This window comes from Saccoglossus kowalevskii, chromosome 4 (assembly GCF_978046115.1).
Source record: "Saccoglossus kowalevskii chromosome 4, keSacKowa6.1, whole genome shotgun sequence".
NCBI lineage: Eukaryota > Metazoa > Hemichordata > Enteropneusta > Harrimaniidae > Saccoglossus > Saccoglossus kowalevskii.
Genome location: NC_140644.1, coordinates 7,184,653 through 7,208,514, shown reverse-complemented (window position 1 = coordinate 7,208,514; position 23,862 = coordinate 7,184,653). Strand labels below are relative to the sequence as shown.

The 23,862-nt window shown below is 34.9% G+C and overlaps 2 protein-coding genes across 4 annotated transcripts in view; both read right to left on the bottom strand.

Moving 5' to 3' along the window:
- Positions 1-23,862, bottom strand: part of LOC102800690 (transmembrane protein 272-like) — an 88,916-nt gene that overhangs the window by 28,173 nt on the left and 36,881 nt on the right. For 2 of the 3 annotated variants that reach the window (XM_006824820.3, XM_085497689.1), the window contains exon 2: positions 4,347-4,464. In XM_006824820.3, the coding sequence (XP_006824883.1) occupies positions 4,347-4,464 (118 nt within the window). Of the gene's footprint in view, positions 1-4,346; positions 4,465-12,010; positions 12,436-23,862 lie in introns of those variants that run through there. The other variant, XM_085497690.1, reaches the window with a different exon arrangement.
- Positions 14,612-19,517, bottom strand: LOC102806526 (uncharacterized). The gene is made up of 2 exons (XM_085497691.1): positions 19,439-19,517; positions 14,612-16,335 (listed from the first exon to the last, which is right to left on the bottom strand). The coding sequence occupies exon 2, from the start codon at positions 15,992-15,994 to the stop codon at positions 15,269-15,271; it is 726 nt and encodes a 241-aa protein (XP_085353817.1). The 5' UTR covers positions 15,995-16,335; positions 19,439-19,517; the 3' UTR covers positions 14,612-15,268.

The following is a 23,862-nucleotide window of genomic DNA, read 5'->3' as shown; positions in this document are numbered from 1 at the left end:
TTACTGATTCAGTTGGACCTACATGAATGCTAATCAATTTCACATAACCAATTGTTGTTTTTTTTGCTTTTTCCGATTTTTAATATGTCAGACATTATCTTCGGTAATAACTCCGAAAGTGAAGTCTGGTATCTTCGACAGAACGTAGCCGTTAAAACTAGTCTGTTTTGATCAATCATCGCTTAAGCAGCATACATTTGGCTCATTTAAAAAATACGAACGGTGTCAATATTCAAAACTGCATTTTTTCTGTCTTTGGCATGCTTCAGAATGATAGATCTTGGCAGATCGTATTTATCACAAAGGACCTGAATGTACAGCATTAATTTCACCCAACCTCCTGCTCGCTTCTGCTTTTTGATCATTTGTTTTGCAACCACTTGTTCAATAATTTCCACTTTATTTTTCGACGGTGCAAACCCAGAAATATCGCCCATCTGCTCGCTCAAATTTTAAATACATGGTCGTGGCATCTTTTTTTTGGGGGGGGGGCACATCAATATTTTCCCGATTTCTCTGCTCTCTGACCTAAGGAGTTAGCATTGCCTGTATCACGTAAATGTCTCGATATTCATATTGTTGCCCTGGATTCAAATAGAACACAGTCCCGATCTATCAGTTTGTTGTGGAACATTCACGTAACAAGAGGTCATAAGTTGCATTCGTGAACGATACACAGTGTGATGGATTGGAAGTGTCGTTCGGAATTAAATAATGGTTAATACTCATTGAATCCTCAAACTTTAGCATTAAAACAACGATTTCAACAACTCATGTGCCAGTGATCAGTGTTTGTACAAGCGGCCAGTATTTTTAATACGAGAGTGAGAAAAGAAAGGGATAAAAATATGGTCGTTAGCGGTCGGAAATTAAGCGATATGCGGTTGATTGAAATGCAATAAAAGCGGGAGATTAGGTGAAATGAGTACTGTTGCCCGTTTATAGCTTGACCATCACCAGAAATGGATGGACAAGATGGCTGACTTCCACCCGTGGCCAGTGCTCCCCTGTCAAATAAACATCACAGGATGTGCCATAGAAAATGCATTGCATAAACATATATTAAAAAAAATTTAATTTTGAGTTATAATTTTAATTTTTTCACTTTTGTATGCTTTGTAATAGACAGGTGACGATATGTTATAGATGTTACCATTAAAACTCCACCATTAAATGTCCAACTTGCCGTAAATCCTACACTGGCACAGTGTATTACCAATGGACAATGTGTATTTGTGTGCCAGACTCTATTATTTTAAAACAGGAAAATTACGTAACGTATGTGACTCTTCAAGTTTGTTCGATGCGTCACCAAGTGAGGACATGGTAGGAGTTGGTAGTACTAGTATACGCGGGGAGGGAGTCCAGAGAAGGAACAGCCAGCATTCCTTTTTCGGGGAAAAACGTGAAATCTCAACGGATTGTTTTGTTCTTACATGTAATATTAGGTTTTGAGGGCTTCTGAGTTTAAAAATGATGACTAAATGAACCAAAAAGCATGCGTTTAAAGACAAACCTATGCAGAAGTTGGTTTGTCAGTACTTAATCCATTTTTAACACCAAGGCTACTCTATTGACATAGGCTGTTTATTTCATGGATTTGGCACTTGAGATAAGCCGTGTCGAAAACTGTGCACAGAATATACATTATATACATTACCTTTGAATATTTGTAAGAATATTTCTGATAATTTGACTAGTTTATAATTAGGGTAGGGACATGATGTTTTACTAGCTCTTTGTGAGATATTTATCATGTTCCACACCATAATGACAAAGGATTATGTATTTAGCAAGTACCCAATTGTATTTACTTTATGGTGAAATAAAATATACAAATACAAATATATACAAATGACCATTTTGTGCATGTTTTCGACACGGATTAAAAACCAGTTGTAAGCAGATATTCTCATATGAGTGTTAGGGATAGTCGAAAAATCCCAAATTCTCAAGATTGTTCAACTAGGCTAGGACGTACACACGTACATGTACCGTGGGTAAAGCAAAATACACACATAATTTGTGCATCTAACAGCAGTACCTATCATGTTTTGATACAAAAAATGTAATTATCTTTGGTTTACTATGAAATATTGTAAGCTCATTCTATAATGAGCAAATGTGATGGAGCGGTACAAAGTTGAGATTTGCTGTGTTGTTTTTAGGCAGGAGATGACCTGCCATAATGTTCATGACCTAATACTGTAAGTCAAGAATTTAATTAACCAATCACAACGGTGTGTGGTACTATGGACGGTTTCAGACATCCTCCGAATAATGGCAAACACATTTTGGAAGAAAATTTCATTATAAAAAAGAAGCAATTAAAACAAGTTTTGAAAAACTTTTCATAATGATAACCGATAAAATGTTTCTTACCTATTCGCACAATAAACATTGCAAGTATTGAGGTAGACTTTTCATAATGATAACCTGACAGTATATTTCAAGTGACTGTCTATTACATTTACATTGTTTTCTGTAACAAATGATGCTCTGTACAATGTTTTTATCATCTAACATTTTTATAACCACTAATTTTTACTCTGAAAAAAAAAATTGGCTAGTCAAGATTATAATGTATAGTTTTATAAATAATTATCAGCATAATCTTTTTTCTTGCATCAATTCTTCTAATGTATATGCTACAAGACTGGCATGACAAGAAAGAGAACATATTATCCCTTTCACCACCAGTTCCCTCTTTTCATCACAAACTCACAAAATAGTTCTGTTTATAGTCTGCACTCTCCTTCAGAAGATTGAGACAAAAATAGCCACATTTTTAAAATAAAATCTGAAAATTGACATAAATTTTGTTTGTTGGCTCCAAAATTTCCAGAAAAATTGAAGAATATAAGAAAAAAATGCAGAATAATTATGGTGAGAAAGTCTGTTGGTGAAATGGTTAAAATGTGCATTCTCATTACAGTACATGTACATGTAGAAATCAAAGGGTTTAAATCCAATCTAAGGAAACATGTTGATCGTTCCATATTGTGTATACGTATTAGTTGCTGCACAATTCTCAATGGGTCAAACATTTTCACATTAGACAAATGTATTGACAACCAATGAGGAATATATTTGCTGCACAATTCTCAATGGGTCAAACATTTTCACATTAGACAAATGTATTGACAACCAATGAGGAATATATTTGCTGCACAATTCTATATGGGTCAAACATTTTCACATTAGACAAATGTATTGACAACCAATGAGGAATATATTTGCTGCACAATTCTCAATGGGTCAAACATTTTCACATTAGACAAATGTATTGGCGACCAATGTGGAATATATTTGCTGCACAATTCTATATGGGTCAAACATTTTCACATTAGACAAATGTATTGACAACCAATGAGGAATATATTTGCTGCACAATTCTCAATGGGTCAAACATTTTCACATTAGACAAATGTATTGGCGACCAATGTGGAATATATTTGCTGCACAATTCTATATGGGTCAAACATTTTCACATTAGACAAATGTATTGACAACCAATGAGGAACATATTTGCTGCACAATTCTCAATGGGTCAAACATTTTCACATTAGAAAAATGTATTGGCGACCAATGAGGAATATATTTGCTGCACAATTCTCAATGGGTCAAACATTTTCACATTAGACAAATGTATTGACAACCAATGAGGAATATATTTGCTGCACAATTCTCAATGGGTCAAACATTTTCACATTAGACAAATGTATTGACAACCAATGAGGAATATATTTGCTGCACAATTCTCAATGGGTCAAACATTTTCACATTAGACAAATGTATTGGCGACCAATGAGGAATATATTTGCTGCACAATTCTCAATGGGTCAAACATTTTCACATTAGACAAATGTATTGGCAACCAATGAGGAATATATTTGCTGCACAATTCTCAATGGGTCAAACATTTTCACATTAGACAAATGTATTGACAACCAATGAGGAATATATTTGCTGCACAATTCTCAATGGGTCAAACATTTTCACATTAGACAAATGTATTGGCGACCAATGAGGAATATATTTGCTGCACAATTCTCAATGGGTCAAACATTTTCACATTAGACAAATGTATTGGCAACCAATGAGGAATATATTTGCTGCACAATTCTCAATGGGTCAAACATTTTCACATTAGACAAATGTATTGGCGACCAATGAGGAATATATTTGCTGCAGGAATTCTGAAAGCAGTTTTTAGTTTTATTCATACATTTGAGAATTTTTAAAAACCTAAAAGTAACCAATATAGTCAATGATGCAGATCACTGTTTATAGGCAAAATTAGTACATTTTGCAATAAAATGGATTTTCCAATACATGGTTTTTACCTCTGCTGGCTTCTTCATAGGTCGGAGGTGCATTTTCTTCCTGGTATAAAGGGGGAGGTGTGCCGTAGGTGGGTGGTCCATCTATCCCTGATGATGCTGTAACACCAGTTTCTTCGTCCTGATATCAAACAAATGTGTAATAAGATAAGATACATATGTACAATATCACATGTTGCTCTGGTTGAACAGAAATTACAAAAGTTATTCCACCCTGGATGCTATATGACATTGAAACCTGCGTTTATGTGCATGGTAACTTTATATTTTAACAGAATTCATATTTTCGAAATAAAAGATAACAAGTCATTGAAAATGACACAGTCCCCGTTAAATTTTTGAAAGTTCTCTTTGTGCTCGTCATATTAAAGCGGAGGATTGTCACAAGCTTGTCCTTGAAACTTGAGTTCCAAGTGGCGTATACAACAGATTGTTTATTTACATCAAAACACGTGTTGCATGTAGTAGTAATATGGTCAAAATAAAAACAGCCGTTATTCGGCCATCTTTGATTTGATTATAAAACACACTGATGTGTATGTTGTATGTGCCAAATACGAATGAAAATGGTACATAAATTGTAGAAATATAGTAGTAAGGCCAAAAAGTCAGATGGCTGTCAATCGGCCATCCTTGACCAGATTTTGAAGCAAATTGTCATGGACATGCATCCTAACATGTATAAAGTACATGTATGTGCCAAATTTGAATGAAAACTGACAGAGCACGTCCAAGATACCGCATAAAAAAACAAACAAACAAGATGCCTGCCAGTCGATCATCTTTGACCCAATTGCTAAACCACTGCATGTGCATATGTCCTACATAAGGTACTAGGTACATGCAGAGAATGAATGGAATCGGTCCACAGGATTCTGAAATATGACTCTGGACAGACTGACGCACGGACGGACGAACACACGAACGAATGGACAGACTCAGAAACTCTCGGACAGTCGAGGACATGTAGCCTAATATGTATGATCTATGTACTAAATTTGAATGAAAACTGACAAAGCATGTCCAAAATACAACATTTTCAAAAAACAAGATGGCTGCCAGTCGGCCATTTCGAATCAAATCGCTAAACCACTGCATGTGCATATGTCCCACATAAAGTACTAGGCACATGCGAAGAATGAACAGAATCGGTCCAAGGGATTCTGAGATATGTCTTCGGACAGACGCACGAACACACTGACGCACAGACGGAGACAGAATTATAAGTTCCCGTTTTCGGACTTCCTCCGAACAGGGACTAATAATAACAATAGTAATTATAATAATATCTTTAAAACATTCATATTGTTTTATTTTCATTATTCTTCATTATGGCTATCATTTTTTCTTCATCTGTGTTTGACAGTGATATTTTTGACTCAGTGTTTAGCAGATATAACAGTTTTTTTTTTTAAGTGTGGTGACAGAAAATTAAAATTTACAATTTTGATTGTAAAGTAGTTTTAATGTACATTAACATCCCAGTGAGTCATTGGTGTACTGAAACATTGTGTCTAACCTTTGGGAAAATATGCAGTATAGATGCACCACAAGCACTGGAGACGCAATGGTTGATTCCTAAGTTTAGTAACTCAATTTCAAATAGTGTGTCTGAATAATAACACCATATTGGTTATGTTTACTACATGTATATACATTTTTCTTGTCATTAGACTATGCAATTTTTTCTAGAGCATGGATCATTGCCTTGCTAAATTGTTAGTATTGTTCATTTGTCAGGCTGTCAAAATAGGTGAATGAAAATTGCTGTAACTGGTGCATTCTACAAAGTATATTCTTGAAATGTCAATCTATAACAAGTTCTTAATATTATGTTACATAAAATCTATGTCATTTATTTACACACAAGGTTGGAGATGTTGATCACCTAACAAAACAAAGTTTCGAAAAAAAAAAAAAAAAAAAAAAATGAGAAACAAACAATTGGCTAGTGCATGGCATAATATTATTGGTCCATAGTATTTTAGTATATACGACACATGCATAAATATGCAGAGATAATGTAAGTGCTAACCACAAAATAGTTTCATTTATAGTCTGCACTTTCTTTCAGAAGATTGGGACAAAAATGGACAAATTTTTTGAGTAAAAACTGAAAATTGATTCAAATTTTGTCTGCTGGCTTCAAAATTAGGGTACATTACCAGAAATTTTTAAGAATATAAAAACAAAAGTGCAGAAAAAATTGGACGAGAAAGTCTGGTGGTAAAAAGGTTAAAGTGATTGAACACTAGCCACAATGCAGGTTCATAATTTGTGATATTTCTGCACAACTTCTTAAACACACATGTACATGACCACAACAGTGTTTGTTAGCGCATAAGCATGGTTACCTAGACTGCAGAGTGTGGCAACCATTTTGTGTAAGAGTTTGATTTACATGTAACTTAAACAATTTAATATAAAGAACAGGAAAATTTATGCTACTTATACATTTGTAAGAATGTATAGCTAAAAGTCACAACCTGCCAAGATTTCCCCCCGGGCTTTTACCGTGATATATACGCAATAAAAATGAGATAGGCTGGAGGTCACAACAATACTTTCTTTTTACTGACAACTTTATACAAATAACTATAACATTCATCGTCAGATTTCTAAATTTCCATCAAGCTGGTGGACTAGAGCACATCACTAACAGGAAGTTACAGAACAATAGTTACCGTAGAAACAAGCATGAAGACAATTAACCTTCAGTGATAAAGTAATACAGAAATAGAAGTGGGTTTTCAATTTTCCCATATATAATTATTTTGTCATTATAATTCTCACAACCATGCAATTACATTCCCAGAAACAAGTAATCATTTGACTTGAAATATACGTGTTCACCCTGCCCACTGCGTGATGTATAGTAACAGTCACATCTGTAACCTGACTTCATCTATCTCAAGTATTCACTCTGGTTTAACATTGTAAATTATCATTAACTTCTATCAGCAAGGGATCAGAAATTGACGACAATCTTGATAGCTAAGTAAGCATGCACGTTAAAGCCTCAAGACTTATTACTCATATCAAATGGATATAGCCTGGGATGAAAAAAAAAGAAACACATTACAGAAATTTTCAAAAGCAGGCTTTATCTTAAAAGGTAAGCCATCATTATATAATATGTAGGTCAGGTACACATAGTAGGTGTATTGTATTTTATTACCTAGATCAAGGGCCTGTATTCACAGACCTTGAAACCTCTGATATATAATAGAAGTTAGCTAAAATACTAAAATTTGAATAAAAAAGGCAATACTGTTCAGTGAATCAGTAAACTTTTGCAAAATAATAGTGGTTTTATTACTAGCAGTTAAAGCAATGTGAGTTAACACAGCAATGTGAGTTAACACAGCACTGTGGGTGAACACAGCACTGTGGGTGAACACAGAACTGTGAGTTTACACAGCATTGTGAGTTAACACATCATGTGAGTTAACACAGCATTGTGAGTTAACACAGCACTGTGAGTTTACACAACACTGTGAGTGCACACAACACTGAGTTTCCTCAGCACTGTGAGTTAACACATCACTGTGAGTTAGCACAGCACTGTGAGTTAACACAGCACTGTGAGTAAACACAGCAGTGTGAGTTAACACAGCAGTGTGAGTTAACACAGCACTGTGAGTTAACACAGCACTGTGAGTTAACACAGCACTGTGAGTTAACACAGCACTGTGAGTTAACACAGCATTACAGTGTGAGTTAACACAGCATTACAGTGTGAGTTAACACAGCATTACAGTGTGAGTTAACACAGCATTACAGTGTGAGTTAATACAGCATTACAGTGTGAGTTAACACAGCATTACAGTGTAAGTTAACACAGCACTGTGAGTTAACACAGCATTACAGTGTGAGTTAACACAGCATTACAGTGTGAGTTAACACAGCATTACAGTGTGAGTTAACACAGCATTACAGTGTGAGTTAACACAGCATTACAGTGTAAGTTAACACAGCACTGTGAGTTAACACAGCATTACAGTGTGAGTTAACACAGCATTACAGTGTGAGTTAACACAGCATTACAGTGTGAGTTAACACAGCATTACAGTGTGAGTTAACACAGCACTGTGAGTTAATACAACCTTGTGAGTTAACACAGCATTGTGAGTTAATTAACACAACATTGTGAGTCAATTAACACAACATTTTGATCTAGTTATCACAGGTATATCGTACTAAATTATTCAGACGTTTTTTAATGAAATACTCTGTTAAAAGCGAGATTTAAACTCAAGATCATCTAATCAAATCGCCTCAAGAAATAATAACCTCAGAGTATACCAGTTCAATCAGTTATTTTCATTTTCAATGGTCGGCAATTGACCTCTTGTTTTCTAAGCTTGTACTTTTGAGTGGCACTTCATGATTTATACAATGAAATTATTAATCAGTGAAACACATATCAGTGAATTATCATAGAATACAAATAACTACATTAATAACTCTATATTATTTAAATGTAAGCTATATGCGGCTATTAATGTAATATCACAGTCAATATAATAAACAGAATACGGCATTCCATCTGAGCAATCACGATCACAGTCTCAGTCATCTCTGCATCAAAAGTGATGCTTATGTACTCTGACACATGCAGAGCAATTCAGTAACCTCTGACCCTGACAGCAGAAAACAATCCCACAATGTCATTTTCACAGATATTTTCAAACCACAATCAGATAAATGAGTAATTAGTGAACTGAAAACAGGACGCGATCCCCCCGAAGGCTATCAGATGTGATATACGATATACGCCATGGAGGCTACGTTATTAGACGTAGATTTTTAGGTTTTAGGCTAAAACTAACATGCATTATCTTCAAATCACTCAGGGGCTTTTACGATATATCAGTTCTGAACACCTGCACTGTAGAGAATGTGGTCGTTATTAAAGCCAATAAATAACCTTCATACACACACGTTTGCAAAATATTTAAAATGACGAATCCAACTAGTGCAAGTAGCATTTTAAATGTCTGATAAGGGTAAATCATCCATTTAGATTTTGCATGCATAATTATTAAACGACCTGCATTACAAAAATAAATTGTATATGCGTTCGTTCAGGCGTTTTAAGTGTTTCCTAATGGTGGATATAAAAATGCAATTGGTGCGTTCTTCGGTGCCCAGTAACTTTTTCAGCATGTGTCTAAAGTGAGATTTATTTTTAATATGACTGAAGTGCAATAAGCTGTCCTTCAATTAAGTATTCAGTACTAGCACATTAGTATTTAATATATTGCTGTGTGACTGCGTACCATTAATAATTTACTAAACTAATTCGTGCTGTTTTGAGTCTCAGAAAAAAGCATTACATTTGATGGCATATATGGTACATCCTTTGTTGTAAGAAAGCAAAATTTCCGTCAAAACACATTTTATGTGCAATGTTTCATGGCCAAAAAAATGAAAGAAAGCTTAGAAAGAACTCCTATGTGCTGAGTATTGGAGGCATCTTTAAAATCATTTCAATGTGGGTTATCCCAGATCATCTGTGTTTCAATGAAATGTTGGTATTATTCATAATATGCAAATTAGGTAATTAATTAGAAAACTAATCAAGTGTATGCATTGTCCCCAGACTTCTATGTAACAAGTTTTATTAGAATGTTATGATTAATTTCTTAATTCCTAAAAAAAAAAATGTTGGAAAAGCCAATAATTAAATTATGATGCAACTACAGACTGAATTAATATTTGCATATTTTACTCAAAAACTAATCAGGTCTTAGCAATGTCCCGAAGCATCTATGTACCAAGTTTCAAAGAATTGTGATGATTAGTACATATTATACTGACAGAAAAGTTGAATAATGACATATTATGCAAATTAGGCAATTAATATGAATGAATTTTAACCCCAAACTAATCAGGACAGTGCATTGTCCCAGAGTATCTATGTACCAAGTTTCAATGAATTGTGATAATTAGTACATACATGTATGATAGTGACAGAAAAGTTGAATAATGACATATTATGCAAATTAGGTAATTAATATGCATGAATTTTAACCCCAAACTAATCAGGACAGTGCATTGTCCCAGAGTATCTATGTACCAAGTTTCAATGAATTGTGATAATTAGTACATACATGTATGATAGTGACAGAAAAGTTAAATAATGACATATTATGCAAATTAGGTAATTAATATGAATGAATTTTAACCCCAAACTAATCAGGACAGTGCATTGTCCGAGAGTATCTATGTACCAAGTTTCAATGAAATGTGATGATTAGTACATATGATAGTGACAGAAAAGTTGAATAATGACAAATTATGCAAATTAGGTAATTAATATGAATGAATTTTAACCCCAAACTAATCAGGACAGTGCATTGTCCCAGAGTATCTATGTACCAAGTTTCATTGAAATGTGATAATTAGTACATATGATAGTGACAGAAAAGTTGAATAATGACATATTATGCTAATTAAGTAATTAATATGAATGAATTTTACCCCCAAACTAATCAATGATGATTGGTATTTTATAAAACATGAAATAAATACAATACCATAATCTTTACAGATTTCACTGAGAAGGAAGTTCACAAGGCGATTTAAAAGCAGACACACCAAACGAATAGATAACCAATTAGTAAGAAGAAATTAACATAAATGTACAGTAAAATTTGAAAGAATTCAGAGATACTGTAAAATACTTTATTTTCACTTGGAATAAATTTTCACTTTTTCGCTGAAAGAATAATTCAGTGAAAATAAAATCAAGCGAATATTCTTTTTTTCCTGTATTTTACATTTAAATCATCAAAAATCAGTGAAAATAAAATCCATACAAAACACCCAAAAAGTTTTTTAGCGAATATTAATTCCAGTATTTCACAGTATTAACATGAAATTAAAAAATCTGAATCAGAAAATAACTTAAGCATCTTAAAAACAAATGTGAAACCCTTAAAATCAAAAATAAGTTTTAACCAAAAATGAACAAAATAGCAGTAATAGTGGTATCCAATCCAGATATGACTGCAAGCTGTGACTATTGTAACAGTTAACAAAATTATTGTCATCAGGTTTTCATACTTGTGAATTAAAAATAGATATATTCAGGATAAAATTGACAGTAAATCAACTGTTTATGTTTGAATTACATAAATAAATTGCAATTCTGTATTCTGTATTTTTTCACACAATACCAGTCAAAACTAAGAGCAGCTAAAAAATGTGCAGGCACAAACATATCAACCAACAAAACATGTCATTAGGGTCACCCTGACACTGTGAATCCCCTAAAAAATTAACACTAAATTCATCATTTTATTTTCAAATAAAACATAGTTTTGAGTTAACAACAACAATTACTTTTTTCTAATTTAAGTAGGCATATTAAGATACAGTCAAGGGGCTTATTAATTTTCAGCATAGATGGTACATGTATAGTCTACTAAGGTGTTCCCGAGTTCTCAACACATAAGGTATATTCTACGTTGTATTTTCAATTCTCACTACTGGGTAGTAAAGTCTATCATACAACGAAATGCCCACTCCTACAGTCTGCCACATCTCAACTGGATTTCATCTGACTGACTTGAGTTAAATTGTCAGACAATTACTAAGTAATTGATGCGCTGATTAGTACATATGATGCAGGGCTAGATAGGTTGAAGAATGAAGTTTACCTGATTGACCAACACAACGTTTCTCATGACGTAGGCTTAGAATAATCACAAATGTTGTGATATCAACGGTATGTAGACATCGAGTGATCCAAAACAAAAATGAAAAGTCATGCAAATAAATACTGGTATGTGGGTTATTTATGTTGTTTGATGTAAATTGTAGTTATTTGCATATCAGTAACATGTCAAGAGATAAAATATCATGAGAAGGAAGTTCACAAAGCGATTTAAAAACAGACACACCAAACGAATAGATAACCAATTAGTAAGAAGAAATTAACATAAATGTACAGTAAAATTTGAAAGAATTCAGAGATACTGTAAAATACTTTATTTTCACTTGGAATAAATTTTCACTTTTTTGCTGAAAGAATGATTCAGTGAAAATAAAATCAAGCGAATATAATTTTTTACATATATATATTTTTTTCCCTGTATTTTACATTTAAATCATCAAAAATCAGTGAAAATAAAATCCATACAAAACACCCAAAAAGTCTTTTTAGCGAATATTAATTCCAGTATTTCACAGTATTAACATGAAATTAAGAAATCTGAGTCAGAAAATAACTTAAGCATCTAAAAAACAAATGTGAAACCATTAAAATGAAAAATAAGTTTTAACCAAAAATGAACAAAATAGCAGTAATAGTGGTATCCAATCCAGATATGACTGCAAGCTGTGGCTATTGTAACAGTTAACAAAATTATTGTCATCAGGTTTTCATACTTGTGAATTAAAAATAGATATATTCAGGATAAAATTGACACTAAATCAACTGTTTATATTTGAATTACATAAATAAATTGCAATTCTGTATTCTGTATTTTTTCACACAACACCAGTCAAAACTAAGAGCAGCTAAAAAATGTGCAGGCACAAACATATCAACCAACAAAACATGTCATTAGGGTCACCCTGACACTGTGAATCCCCTAAAAAATTAACACTAAATTCATCATTTTATTTTCAAATAAAATATAGTTTTGAGTTAACAACAACAATTACTTTTTTCTAATTTAAGTAGGCATATTAAGATACAGTCAAGGGGCTTATTAATTTTCAGCATAGATGGTACATGTATAGTCTACTAAGGTGTTCCCGAGTTCTCAACACATAAGGTATATTCTACGTTGTATTTTCAATTCTCACTACCGGGTAGTAAAGTCTATCATACAACGAAATGCCCACTCCTACAGTCTGCCACATCTCAACTGGATTTCATCTGACTGACTTGAGTTAAATTGTCAGACAATTACTAAGTAATTGATGCGCTGATTAGCACATATGATGCAGGGCTAGATAGGTTGAAGAATGAAGTTTACCTGATTGACCAACACAACGTTTCTCATGACGTAGGCTTAGAATAATCACAAATGTTGTGATATCAACGGTATGTAGACATCGACTGATCCAAAACAAAAATGAAAAGTCATGCAAATAAATACTGGTATGTGGGTTATTTATGTTGTTTGATGTAAATTGTAGTTATTTGCATATCAGTAACATGTCAAGAGATAAAATATCATGAGAAGGAAGTTCACAAAGCGATTTAAAAACAGACACACCAAACGAATAGATAACCAATTAGTAAGAAGAAATTAACATAAATGTACAGTAAAATTTGAAAGAATTCAGAGATACTGTAAAATACTTTATTTTCACTTGGAATAAATTTTCACTTTTTTGCTGAAAGAATGATTCAGTGAAAATAAAATCAAGCGAATATAATTTTTTACATATATATATTTTTTTCCCTGTATTTTACATTTAAATCATCAAAAATCAGTGAAAATAAAATCCATACAAAACACCCAAAAAGTCTTTTTAGCGAATATTAATTCCAGTATTTCACAGTATTAACATGAAATTTATGACACGAGATCTCATATACGTTAAAGCTTATTTATTGGCAAAAAAAGGGGGGCTCGACCAAAACCACAGAGCTGTTTGCTAATACAATATTAACCTATGGTCCTGGTGCGGCCCCCATAATGCGACTGCAAAGATATAGAAAAAATACACGACTGATAGAAAAATACACGACTGATTAGGAATAAATTCAAAACAACAGAGTTAGTACAAAGAACGTATAAAAGTTATAGCAGGCTGTGCTGCTGTGAAGTTAGTAATGAGATGACAGAGGCAGCGTGACTGCGACTGTTTGAAACATCTAGAGCGATGTGGTTGTTTATTGCGATGTTGATACCGCGTGAAGTTATTTAATTGATTATAGGTAGTTTCAGCTTGGCAACTACCCAGTAATGATGACAAGGTTACTGAAAAGTTATTAAAATACATACTTGAAAGAAAAATTATGTCTGGAGATATCTTGGGGGTATATGAGCATATAGCAATAGCGAAGTACCCCCCCCCCCCCCCCCACATGAGCGCATCCTACTAGTGAGGTACCGGTGGTGAACGGGGTTGGTGGTGGGTTTGCCTCAAAGAGAAACCGGCAAGTCTATCTGAATGCACCGCTTAAGACAATGGCGGGAGATATGACCCCCTGCATTGGTATGAGAAAGCGTGAGATCTCGTGGCATAAATACTGTAAAATGATACTCACTTAACATACATTTATGACACGAGATCTCATATACGTTAAAGCTTATTTATTGGCAAAAAAAGGGGGGCTCGACCAAAACCACAGAGCTGTTTGCTAATACAATATTAACCTATGGTCCTGGTGCGGCCCCCATAATGCGACTGCAAAGATATAGAAAAAATACACGACTGATAGAAAAATACACGACTGATTAGGAATAAATTCAAAACAACAGAGTTAGTACAAAGAACGTATAAAAGTTATAGCAGGCTGTGCTGCTGTGAAGTTAGTAATGAGATGACAGAGGCAGCGTGACTGCGACTGTTTGAAACATCTAGAGCGATGTGGTTGTTTATTGCGATGTTGATACCGCGTGAAGTTATTTAATTGATTATAGGTAGTTTCAGCTTGGCAACTACCCAGTAATGATGACAAGGTTACTGAAAAGTTATTAAAATACATACTTGAAAGAAAAATTATGTCTGGAGATATCTTGGGGGTATATGAGCATATAGCAATAGCGAAGTACCCAAAATGGAACTAAATGAAATTGTGGAATGACACCCAAGATATAAATAGAAATGAAGTACGGTAGTATATTATTTAACTTAAGTCAATAAACAAAGTAATATAGATAACTGATGTATTACAATAAAAATATAAATTAAAAGAAACAAAATGAGGTAGAAAGTCAAACCCAATACCCGGATTACATGCTATAAGCTAAGGCGGATTGTGCTCCGTAGATGGAGTCATCTGCTACTCTGATATACCTGTTGTAGGTATCTGAGGTCCAGCGACCTAGAGTTTTAATCATATGGTCCTGAATTCCCGCATGTGCTGCTGACGAGGCTGCACCAATGCGGAACGAGTGACCCGAGTACTTAGAGGAGTCTACCCCTATTGTGTTTAGTAAGGAGCGTAGTAAATGCAGAAAGCATGCACGTGTTAAAGGTAGACCATCTTCTGAAATAAACAGAGGGTCACTTGGTCCGTTATGGTAATTGCTACGCTTACGGGCAGCAATATACTGCTGCAATGCAGTAACAGGACAAAAACGGTTATTCTTAAAAAGTGTGAGGACTGTCCCTTTCCGTAACGGATCTGTTTTTGATGTTTTTAACTTCAGAAGAACTTTATCCGAACTACAAAAACTTACATCTTCAAGACATAAATTGACATTTTTGTCAAATTGTGCGTTCTCTGTGGTGAACTCACCACACCTCAAAAAACCAATAAAGGCCACTGAGACTACCGCTTGAAGCAAAACATCTGTAAAAGGTGTGAATATTCCTTTGCTTAGAGCTGAACACATTTTAGCAACAATGTTTGCAGTAAAAGGGAGACGGGGCTGTCGGTGTTGGCCCATTTTGCGTGTCAGCCCCTTTAATACCAAATTTAACCTTTCTAACGGGGCCCCACAGGCCGACTTCATGGGGTTTGAAAAGCCGGCCTTTAGATATGCATACCTGATGCCCGCTAAGTATAACCTAATTGTGGATCCCTTTAACTGCAAACTGTTGCTACAGTAGGTTACAAATAAAATCAACAGGTTCTCTGAAATGGGAGGTAGGTTAGATATAGAGCATTGCACATTGTGCACACTAGCAAAGGTTAAAAACTGTGAGAGTGCAGTACTGTAAGCCTGCTTGGTTTTCTTGGCTACCGCTGCACTATATAGTACCTCCACTTCCTCAGCTAGATCTGGGTCACTTCGCAATATAGTGGACACTGCGTTCTGAGCTGCTGTGCGGCTGGAGCCAACTGCCTGAACTTCTGGAAATGGAAACGTGATAATGAATCAGCTATCCCGTTATGAACCCCTGGGAGAAAGCGTGCAAGAATTATAAAATTATAGCGCATTGCCAACAAGGTTACCCCATGCCAGGGCACGACCGATGGGTGAAGTGGAACTTGTTTAAATGCATCCATGATATCAAATTTACACATAAATGCACTGCTACCCACTCTTTTCAATTCCACAGTAGCATCATCAATACGTATGTATGACATTGAAAAAGCCTCCTTGTCTATGAGTTCGTTAAGGCTTGGAACTCCTGGTTTGTCATGGGGGGCTGAAAGATCAACAATAAGACGTTTCTTTCCCGAATACTTGCCCTCAGCTAAACCTAAGGGGCTTATACGAAAAACTGAAAAAGGCGGTGTATCGAAGGGTCCTATCACATAGCCTTTGTCAATTTCTGACTGCAAAAGTCTACTAACAGAAGCTGGGTCTGCCCTAGCTGTTAGGTTATTGGTACATTCATATGAAAGCGCTGGGACATTTTCAATCCCTGTCATAAAACCCTCCCTTAGACCTGAGCATAATTGGGATGTAAAAGTTTTATCTGGATGTTCAAATAAAAGTTCTTCCAATTTATCAATGTTTATTGGTGTACAAGCCATGAGTTGTTGTCACTGGGCAAGTGCCACTGGTGTGGCATTGGCATTAGATTTGGTACACCTTCGGCCTGGGTGGCCGCCTTTGCATGTGGAGCATGCATGCATATACTCGCATGGGTTTCGTCTACATCCCTCTTCTGTGTTGTAATTGTTGCAGATTTCCTTTCCATTATAAAAAATCCTCTTGCGCCCTCTCCCGTCTGTAGATCCCTGTTGTTGGTAGGTGCGTGGTGGCCCAAAACCTCTCTTTTGAGGGCAGAAGTCTTGCATGTGCAGTGTGCTGCTACAAATAATACATGCAGCGGCCTTCTGGTTTGCAACAACCTTATTGAGCAAAGAATGATTTACTACAGACCAGTCCACTTTAATTTTTTCAAGCTGAAGCCAAGTGGCAGCAGTCATTGCAAATTGCACGTGATAGTCATAAAATCTTGAACCCCAACTATTATGTATGTCCACAATGTCTGCTTGATATTCATCCAGTTCTTCCCGACGTTCTGGATGAGCACTACACATGACAGACTTATATCTGTTAAAAGCCACACAGAATTCTGATAATGTCAAAGATTTATTAAGGCGTGGATCATTGTTACCTTTAATTTTTATTTCATTGCCGTCAACATCCATTATAGATCGATTGTCGGACATTTCCTGGGCAGGTATTAATAAAGCAGCAAGATTTACATATCTACCTTTAATGATGTTGTCCCTCATTGTCGGTGACACGTTAACGATCCTTGGCAAACTTTCCGCCGCTATTCCGTATTTCCTTCGTTCAAATGAGACGTTAGAATTAATTGATGGGTCATTTACAGAGTTGCCTTGTGTTACAAAACCGTCAATGGTAGGTAATTGGCTTGTTGTCAGCAGCGTCGATGTCACCGCTGACCTAGGGTCCGCCATATTGTTGTGACCACTCGCCCTACAATGCACTGCGGCTGTTGACCTTTGACTCTCTTCCTGTTCAGGCACCGATGTCGCCGAAGGTGAAATCGATACGCCTGTAGCCATACTGGAATTGTTAATTAAAGAGGTTACTGTTTGCCTTAAGTCAGAAATATCACGGCGAATACTTGCTACAACATCGCCGGATAGAACATTTGAGGCTGTTTGCGTATCTCCCTCGTTATCGTCCAGACTGTCGATCTCGGCCGCCTCTGGCCCCATGTCTGCTGTTGACGTTTGGATGGTCGAACTACGATGATTTGGTCTATTCATTTCATATATGCGTATATAGGAATTCCGGGCTAAATTAGTCGGTAAATTAAAGCCCATGTCTTTCAATTCCAATCTTAACTTAGCATTAGTCCAATTAGCGGGGTTACTATAGTCCAGATTTCTCCTATTTCGGGATGTACTAGCCGCGGGACGTCCTCTCTTCGGGCGGTTAGGCAGTTGAGTTTCCAACACTACAGAAGTAGTCGCGATTTCCGTCCCGTTCTCCTCAGCCGTGCGTTTTCTACTCTGCATCCGAGTACCCATAGTGCGTAGATTATTCATAATTAAACTTTCTAGACGTGTTTGATTGACAATTATGAAATAAAACTGATAATATTTGCCTCAAAGAGAAACCGGCAAGTCTATCTGAATGCACCGCTTAAGACAATGGCGGGAGATATGACCCCCTGCATTGGTATGAGAAAGCGTGAGATCTCGTGGCATAAATACTGTAAAATGATACTCACTTAACATACATTAAGAAATCTGAGTCAGAAAATAACTTAAGCATCTAAAAAACAAATGTGAAACCATTAAAATGAAAAATAAGTTTTAACCAAAAATGAACAAAATAGCAGTAATAGTGGTATCCAATCCAGATATGACTGCAAGCTGTGGCTATTGTAACAGTTAACAAAATTATTGTCATCAGGTTTTCATACTTGTGAATTAAAAATAGATATATTCAGGATAAAATTGACACTAAATCAACTGTTTATATTTGAATTACATAAATAAATTGCAATTCTGTATTCTGTATTTTTTCACACAACACCAGTCAAAACTAAGAGCAGCTAAAAAATGTGCAGGCACAAACATATCAACCAACAAAACATGTCATTAGGGTCACCCTGACACTGTGAATCCCCTAAAAAATTAACACTAAATTCATCATTTTATTTTCAAATAAAATATAGTTTTGAGTTAACAACAACAATTACTTTTTTCTAATTTAAGTAGGCATATTAAGATACAGTCAAGGGGCTTATTAATTTTCAGCATAGATGGTACATGTATAGTCTACTAAGGTGTTCCCGAGTTCTCAACACATAAGGTATATTCTACGTTGTATTTTCAATTCTCACTACCGGGTAGTAAAGTCTATCATACAACGAAATGCCCACTCCTACAGTCTGCCACATCTCAACTGGATTTCATCTGACTGACTTGAGTTAAATTGTCAGACAATTACTAAGTAATTGATGCGCTGATTAGCACATATGATGCAGGGCTAGATAGGTTGAAGAATGAAGTTTACCTGATTGACCAACACAACGTTTCTCATGACGTAGGCTTAGAATAATCACAAATGTTGTGATATCAACGGTATGTAGACATCGACTGATCCAAAACCAAAATGAAAAGTCATGCAAATAAATACTGGTATGTGGGTTATTTATGTTGTTTGATGTAAATTGTAGTTATTTGCATATCATTAACATGTCAAGAGATAAAATATCATGACAAAATTCATTTTAAATGAATCAAGTATGATCAAAGTCAGTATTTTTTATGAGATACAAATAAACTAATTTTGCACATTTGCTCAATAACTGCAATTAATGATCCTGCAGAAAGATGCAAGTTAAATGGACTGCAAGTGGCTACAAGTTATAGAAATATATATACAAAAAAAAATGTTAATTCGTGGAAGAAATTTTAGATGATCGAGCGTCAAAACGGGTCACCAGACTTGAACTCTGAACTTTATGTGAACTCTGAACTTTTTGAAGGTATTATGAAAGAGATGATTAGGTATTTTCATGAGTCGATCGTCTTGCATTGAGAAAAGAAATTACACTCTGGGAGGGGAAGTAGTAGGAGAACTGAATCAGGGGTTGACCATTATAAACTCTGGGTGGGGAAGCAGTAAGAAAACTGAATAAGGGGCTGACCATTAAAAAATCTGAGAGGGGAAACAGTAAGAAAACTCATATGTTGGCTAATAACTCTGGAAGATGAGAATGTTGAAAAACTGATCAAATAATTGATTACCTTCATAGATATATTTTTGTTTCAGGACAATGCTGCAGTTTGCATTCCTCTATCAAATGTGGTTCAAAAATGTGTTTTTTTTTTAAATATTTCTTTTTCTGTGATTTTCAATGTAAGATAATTTTTTTCCAATCTGTCACCAGTGCCCTGTCCAACCAAATCTACCACCCATCCCTAATGGTTAACTTACTAGGCGTATAAAGGTGGAAGTTACTGAACTATTCAATACTGATTAACACCTGTAGCCATTGGGAAATCATGTCCATATGAAAAAAAAGGTATTATAGTAAAAGTACAAAAAAAAAAAGAGTTGCAGTAACATTTAAAAAAAATGACAACAATTCATACTGAAATAAAAAAAAACATAGTAGTGATCGAAACAGTGATGAAGATTTATGATGAGCCCTACTTCAAATCCATTTGCTTGAGATCTATTCTTAGCGTAAGTGTTCATAGAATATTTGTGTACAGTCCATGTTTATCAAATAGACCATTTTACGCTCACTGCGAGATCCCACATTATGTGTGAAATCAAACGTAAAAACAAGACAAAGAAAGGCCATAGCATCGTAGTGGCAACAAACATTGCGTGGGATTCGACAAACATGAAAGTATTTAGGGGGTATTTCCATGCTTAATAATCTGCTGTACACATTTGATGATGGTCAAGTTCAATGAAGTAAGGGTATTCAAATGCAATATTCCCCTGTCAAAGATCAGCCTTTTGATGTGAGCTACGAAATAAAGAAATTTGAGTTCAAATCATTCAATTTTTGCGGCAGACTTTCGGTGTGCGTCTTTCACACAACTCGCGAGATCTGGCTGTTGAACAGAAAAACACCTATTCAACCTTATGTTTCTGATCATTTTACAAGTTGTGTATTCTGTGGGAAAATCTGGCATGTACAGGATCAAATTATGGCAAGAAGATTAGAAAGTTGGGAATTGCATGGAAACGGATAAAGGTGGATTAGTTGTGAGTGACACAATGAGAGAGGCTGAAGAGTGTAACGACAGAACTGCTCACATTGCCTAATCAAACGGATTTACAATACTTGGGAAACTTCCTCCCTCTGTGGAGTATTCTACTTGAATACTAAATGAGGTGCCCGCCATCACTATTTTTAGTCTGCAGCTTTTAGTCTCTTGCCTGTTTGTTGCAATTGCACATGTCATTGTTAATGACATAGTCCCTGTTGGAATTAGAGGAAATGTAATTCATGCCAAAAATAAAGTAATGTGGACCAAAAGCATAGTTAACAATTTAGAGTGAATAATTGGCTGGTCTAGTATCAATAGATGTATTAAATGACTCTTTCAAAATTATATGGTCAGGATATGCTATTCATGAATTTGTTGTATCCAAACTGAATTTCATTTGTCCAGGCTCATGTACAGAGATACAAAACATGAAACAAATCATCATAGACATGTATCTCCGCATGTATAATGTTTGTATCAAAAATCGACAAGATACCACATTTTCAAAAACGCATTTCGATCATTATTGATCTGATTAAGAAACAAACTGACATGGACATGTATTTAATGACTCTTCAATATGAATGATATATATGTGCCAAATATGAATGAAAATGGTCCCTAAGCTTTGGACATATACATATTGTTACAGTAGTAGTATGGTCAAAAAACAAGATGCCCCTAGTAATTAAGCTATCTTTGATCTGATTGTAAAACAAACTGTCATGATCATGTCATCTAAAATATACAATGTAACCAAATTTGAACAATAACTGACAAAACATGCATAAGATACCACATTTTCAAAAAAACTAAATGGCTGCCAGACAGCCCTCTTGGATTGAATCAGTAAACCACTGCATGTATGTGCATATGCCCCATATGAAGTACTAGGCACATGCAAAGAATGAACAGATTTGGTCTACAGGGTTCTGAAATATGACTCTGGATGAATGAACGGACAGACAGAAACCAAACTATAAGTCCTCGTTTCGAACTTCGACTGAAAATTAGTATCTGATTAAGAATAAACTGTGAATTGAAATACATTTTAATGTTTTGTGAAAATCATGATTCAATGAACAAGCAGCCTGTCGGCTGAGATAGCTCCGCTGTTAGCAATGCACATTGCAATTAAAGAACAGAAGATATTAGAAAATGAACAATATGTATAGTATCAAAGCAATGGGACTTGCTGTTTTCAACAAGAATTAAAAAATATCACTTTTCACCAAAAAAGACAAAAATAATCATCAAAATTTAGATAATTGAAGATATCACCACGCAATTAACAAATCTGAAAGAGGTCCACATGTAGTACCTATATATGTAATAACATAGTTGAACTCTGGTGACCTTGCCCTTTGTTATGTAATATAATTCCCTTTAACATTTTTTGTTTCAATATAAATATGCATTGTCATAATTAATTTTGAGTACAAACAAGTTTTGGGGTTGAACCAACAGTGGGAAATCAGTCTACCGAATGTCCTTAAAAGATGTAAATATCTTACAAAAACATTGGTGCCTTATTTGTTTAATTATTTTAAGGGACATAATTTCCAGCTTTATTCAAAGTAATTCAGATATTTTAGTATAAAAACAAACGCCTCAACGCAAACGCAAAAAAAAAAGTGCTGCATTTAGACGTGAATAGATTCATAAAACATGCAAGATAACAGAAAATCTTAGCTGGCTTTTATCCAAGTATTTTGTACAGGTGTCTGTCAAAAATTAATGATTCACTGAGACAAATATGAACTGCCTCATTGTGTGACTACTACTGTATTATATGAAAAGTAAAAAAAAAAAACACCCTTTATGAATAGCTATCATATTGCAAGCTCTGCTTTGTATGCAAATCAACTTAAATAGTTAGTTGGTGTCCAGTGGAGGGAGAAGTCAACAGTACTGTTGCCTCCTGAAAATCTACATCTTCAAACACTGCAATCTTTGAAGTGTGTTTTTAAACCAGTATTATAAAAACTCTATCATTCTGTTCTAATAGCTGAAACATATTCCTGTGAGTTTTCATTTGTCGAATGAACTGTTTGTCAAATACAGAATACATATATTTTAGAACAATTTTCTTTTTAAAATGTGGATGAAATGTTTTGCTTTTTATGTATTTTTTTATGTATTGTTTTTGATTTGATAACTTTGAACTAAACAGATTTTCTATTAGCTTCAGATCTTGATCAAAGTTTGGCACCCAGTTCATATGAGTGCTTATATTGATTTTCTGACATCTTGTTTTCTGTAAAGATTTTATTGGTAGGTTTGCAAATGTGTATCAGACTGTGCAATCTCTCCATGAGTTGGTTTTGAAACCCAGTAAGGGATTCTGAGATACATTACCAAGGATATTATTACAAGTTAAATCATTTGCTTCATTGAACGCCTACAACAATGCATATTTCCACTGAGATCAGTGACCTTTGATGTGTATCACCAGTGATCAGTCAAGTAGAAACAGTCAAAATATTTCATCAGATTTTCTCAATTTTTGCATGATATTTTCATACAGGACATCTGTTGTTCAAACTCAGGGAAGACTTTATACTGATGAATAAGGTGACCAAGTTTGATGAAGTTTGGAATAGAATTAGTAAAGTTATTATGCACACAATAACAATTATTAACGATGACGACAACGACAACGCTGGACAACATTTTTCCCTTAATATACCCTTCCCTTCCATCTTT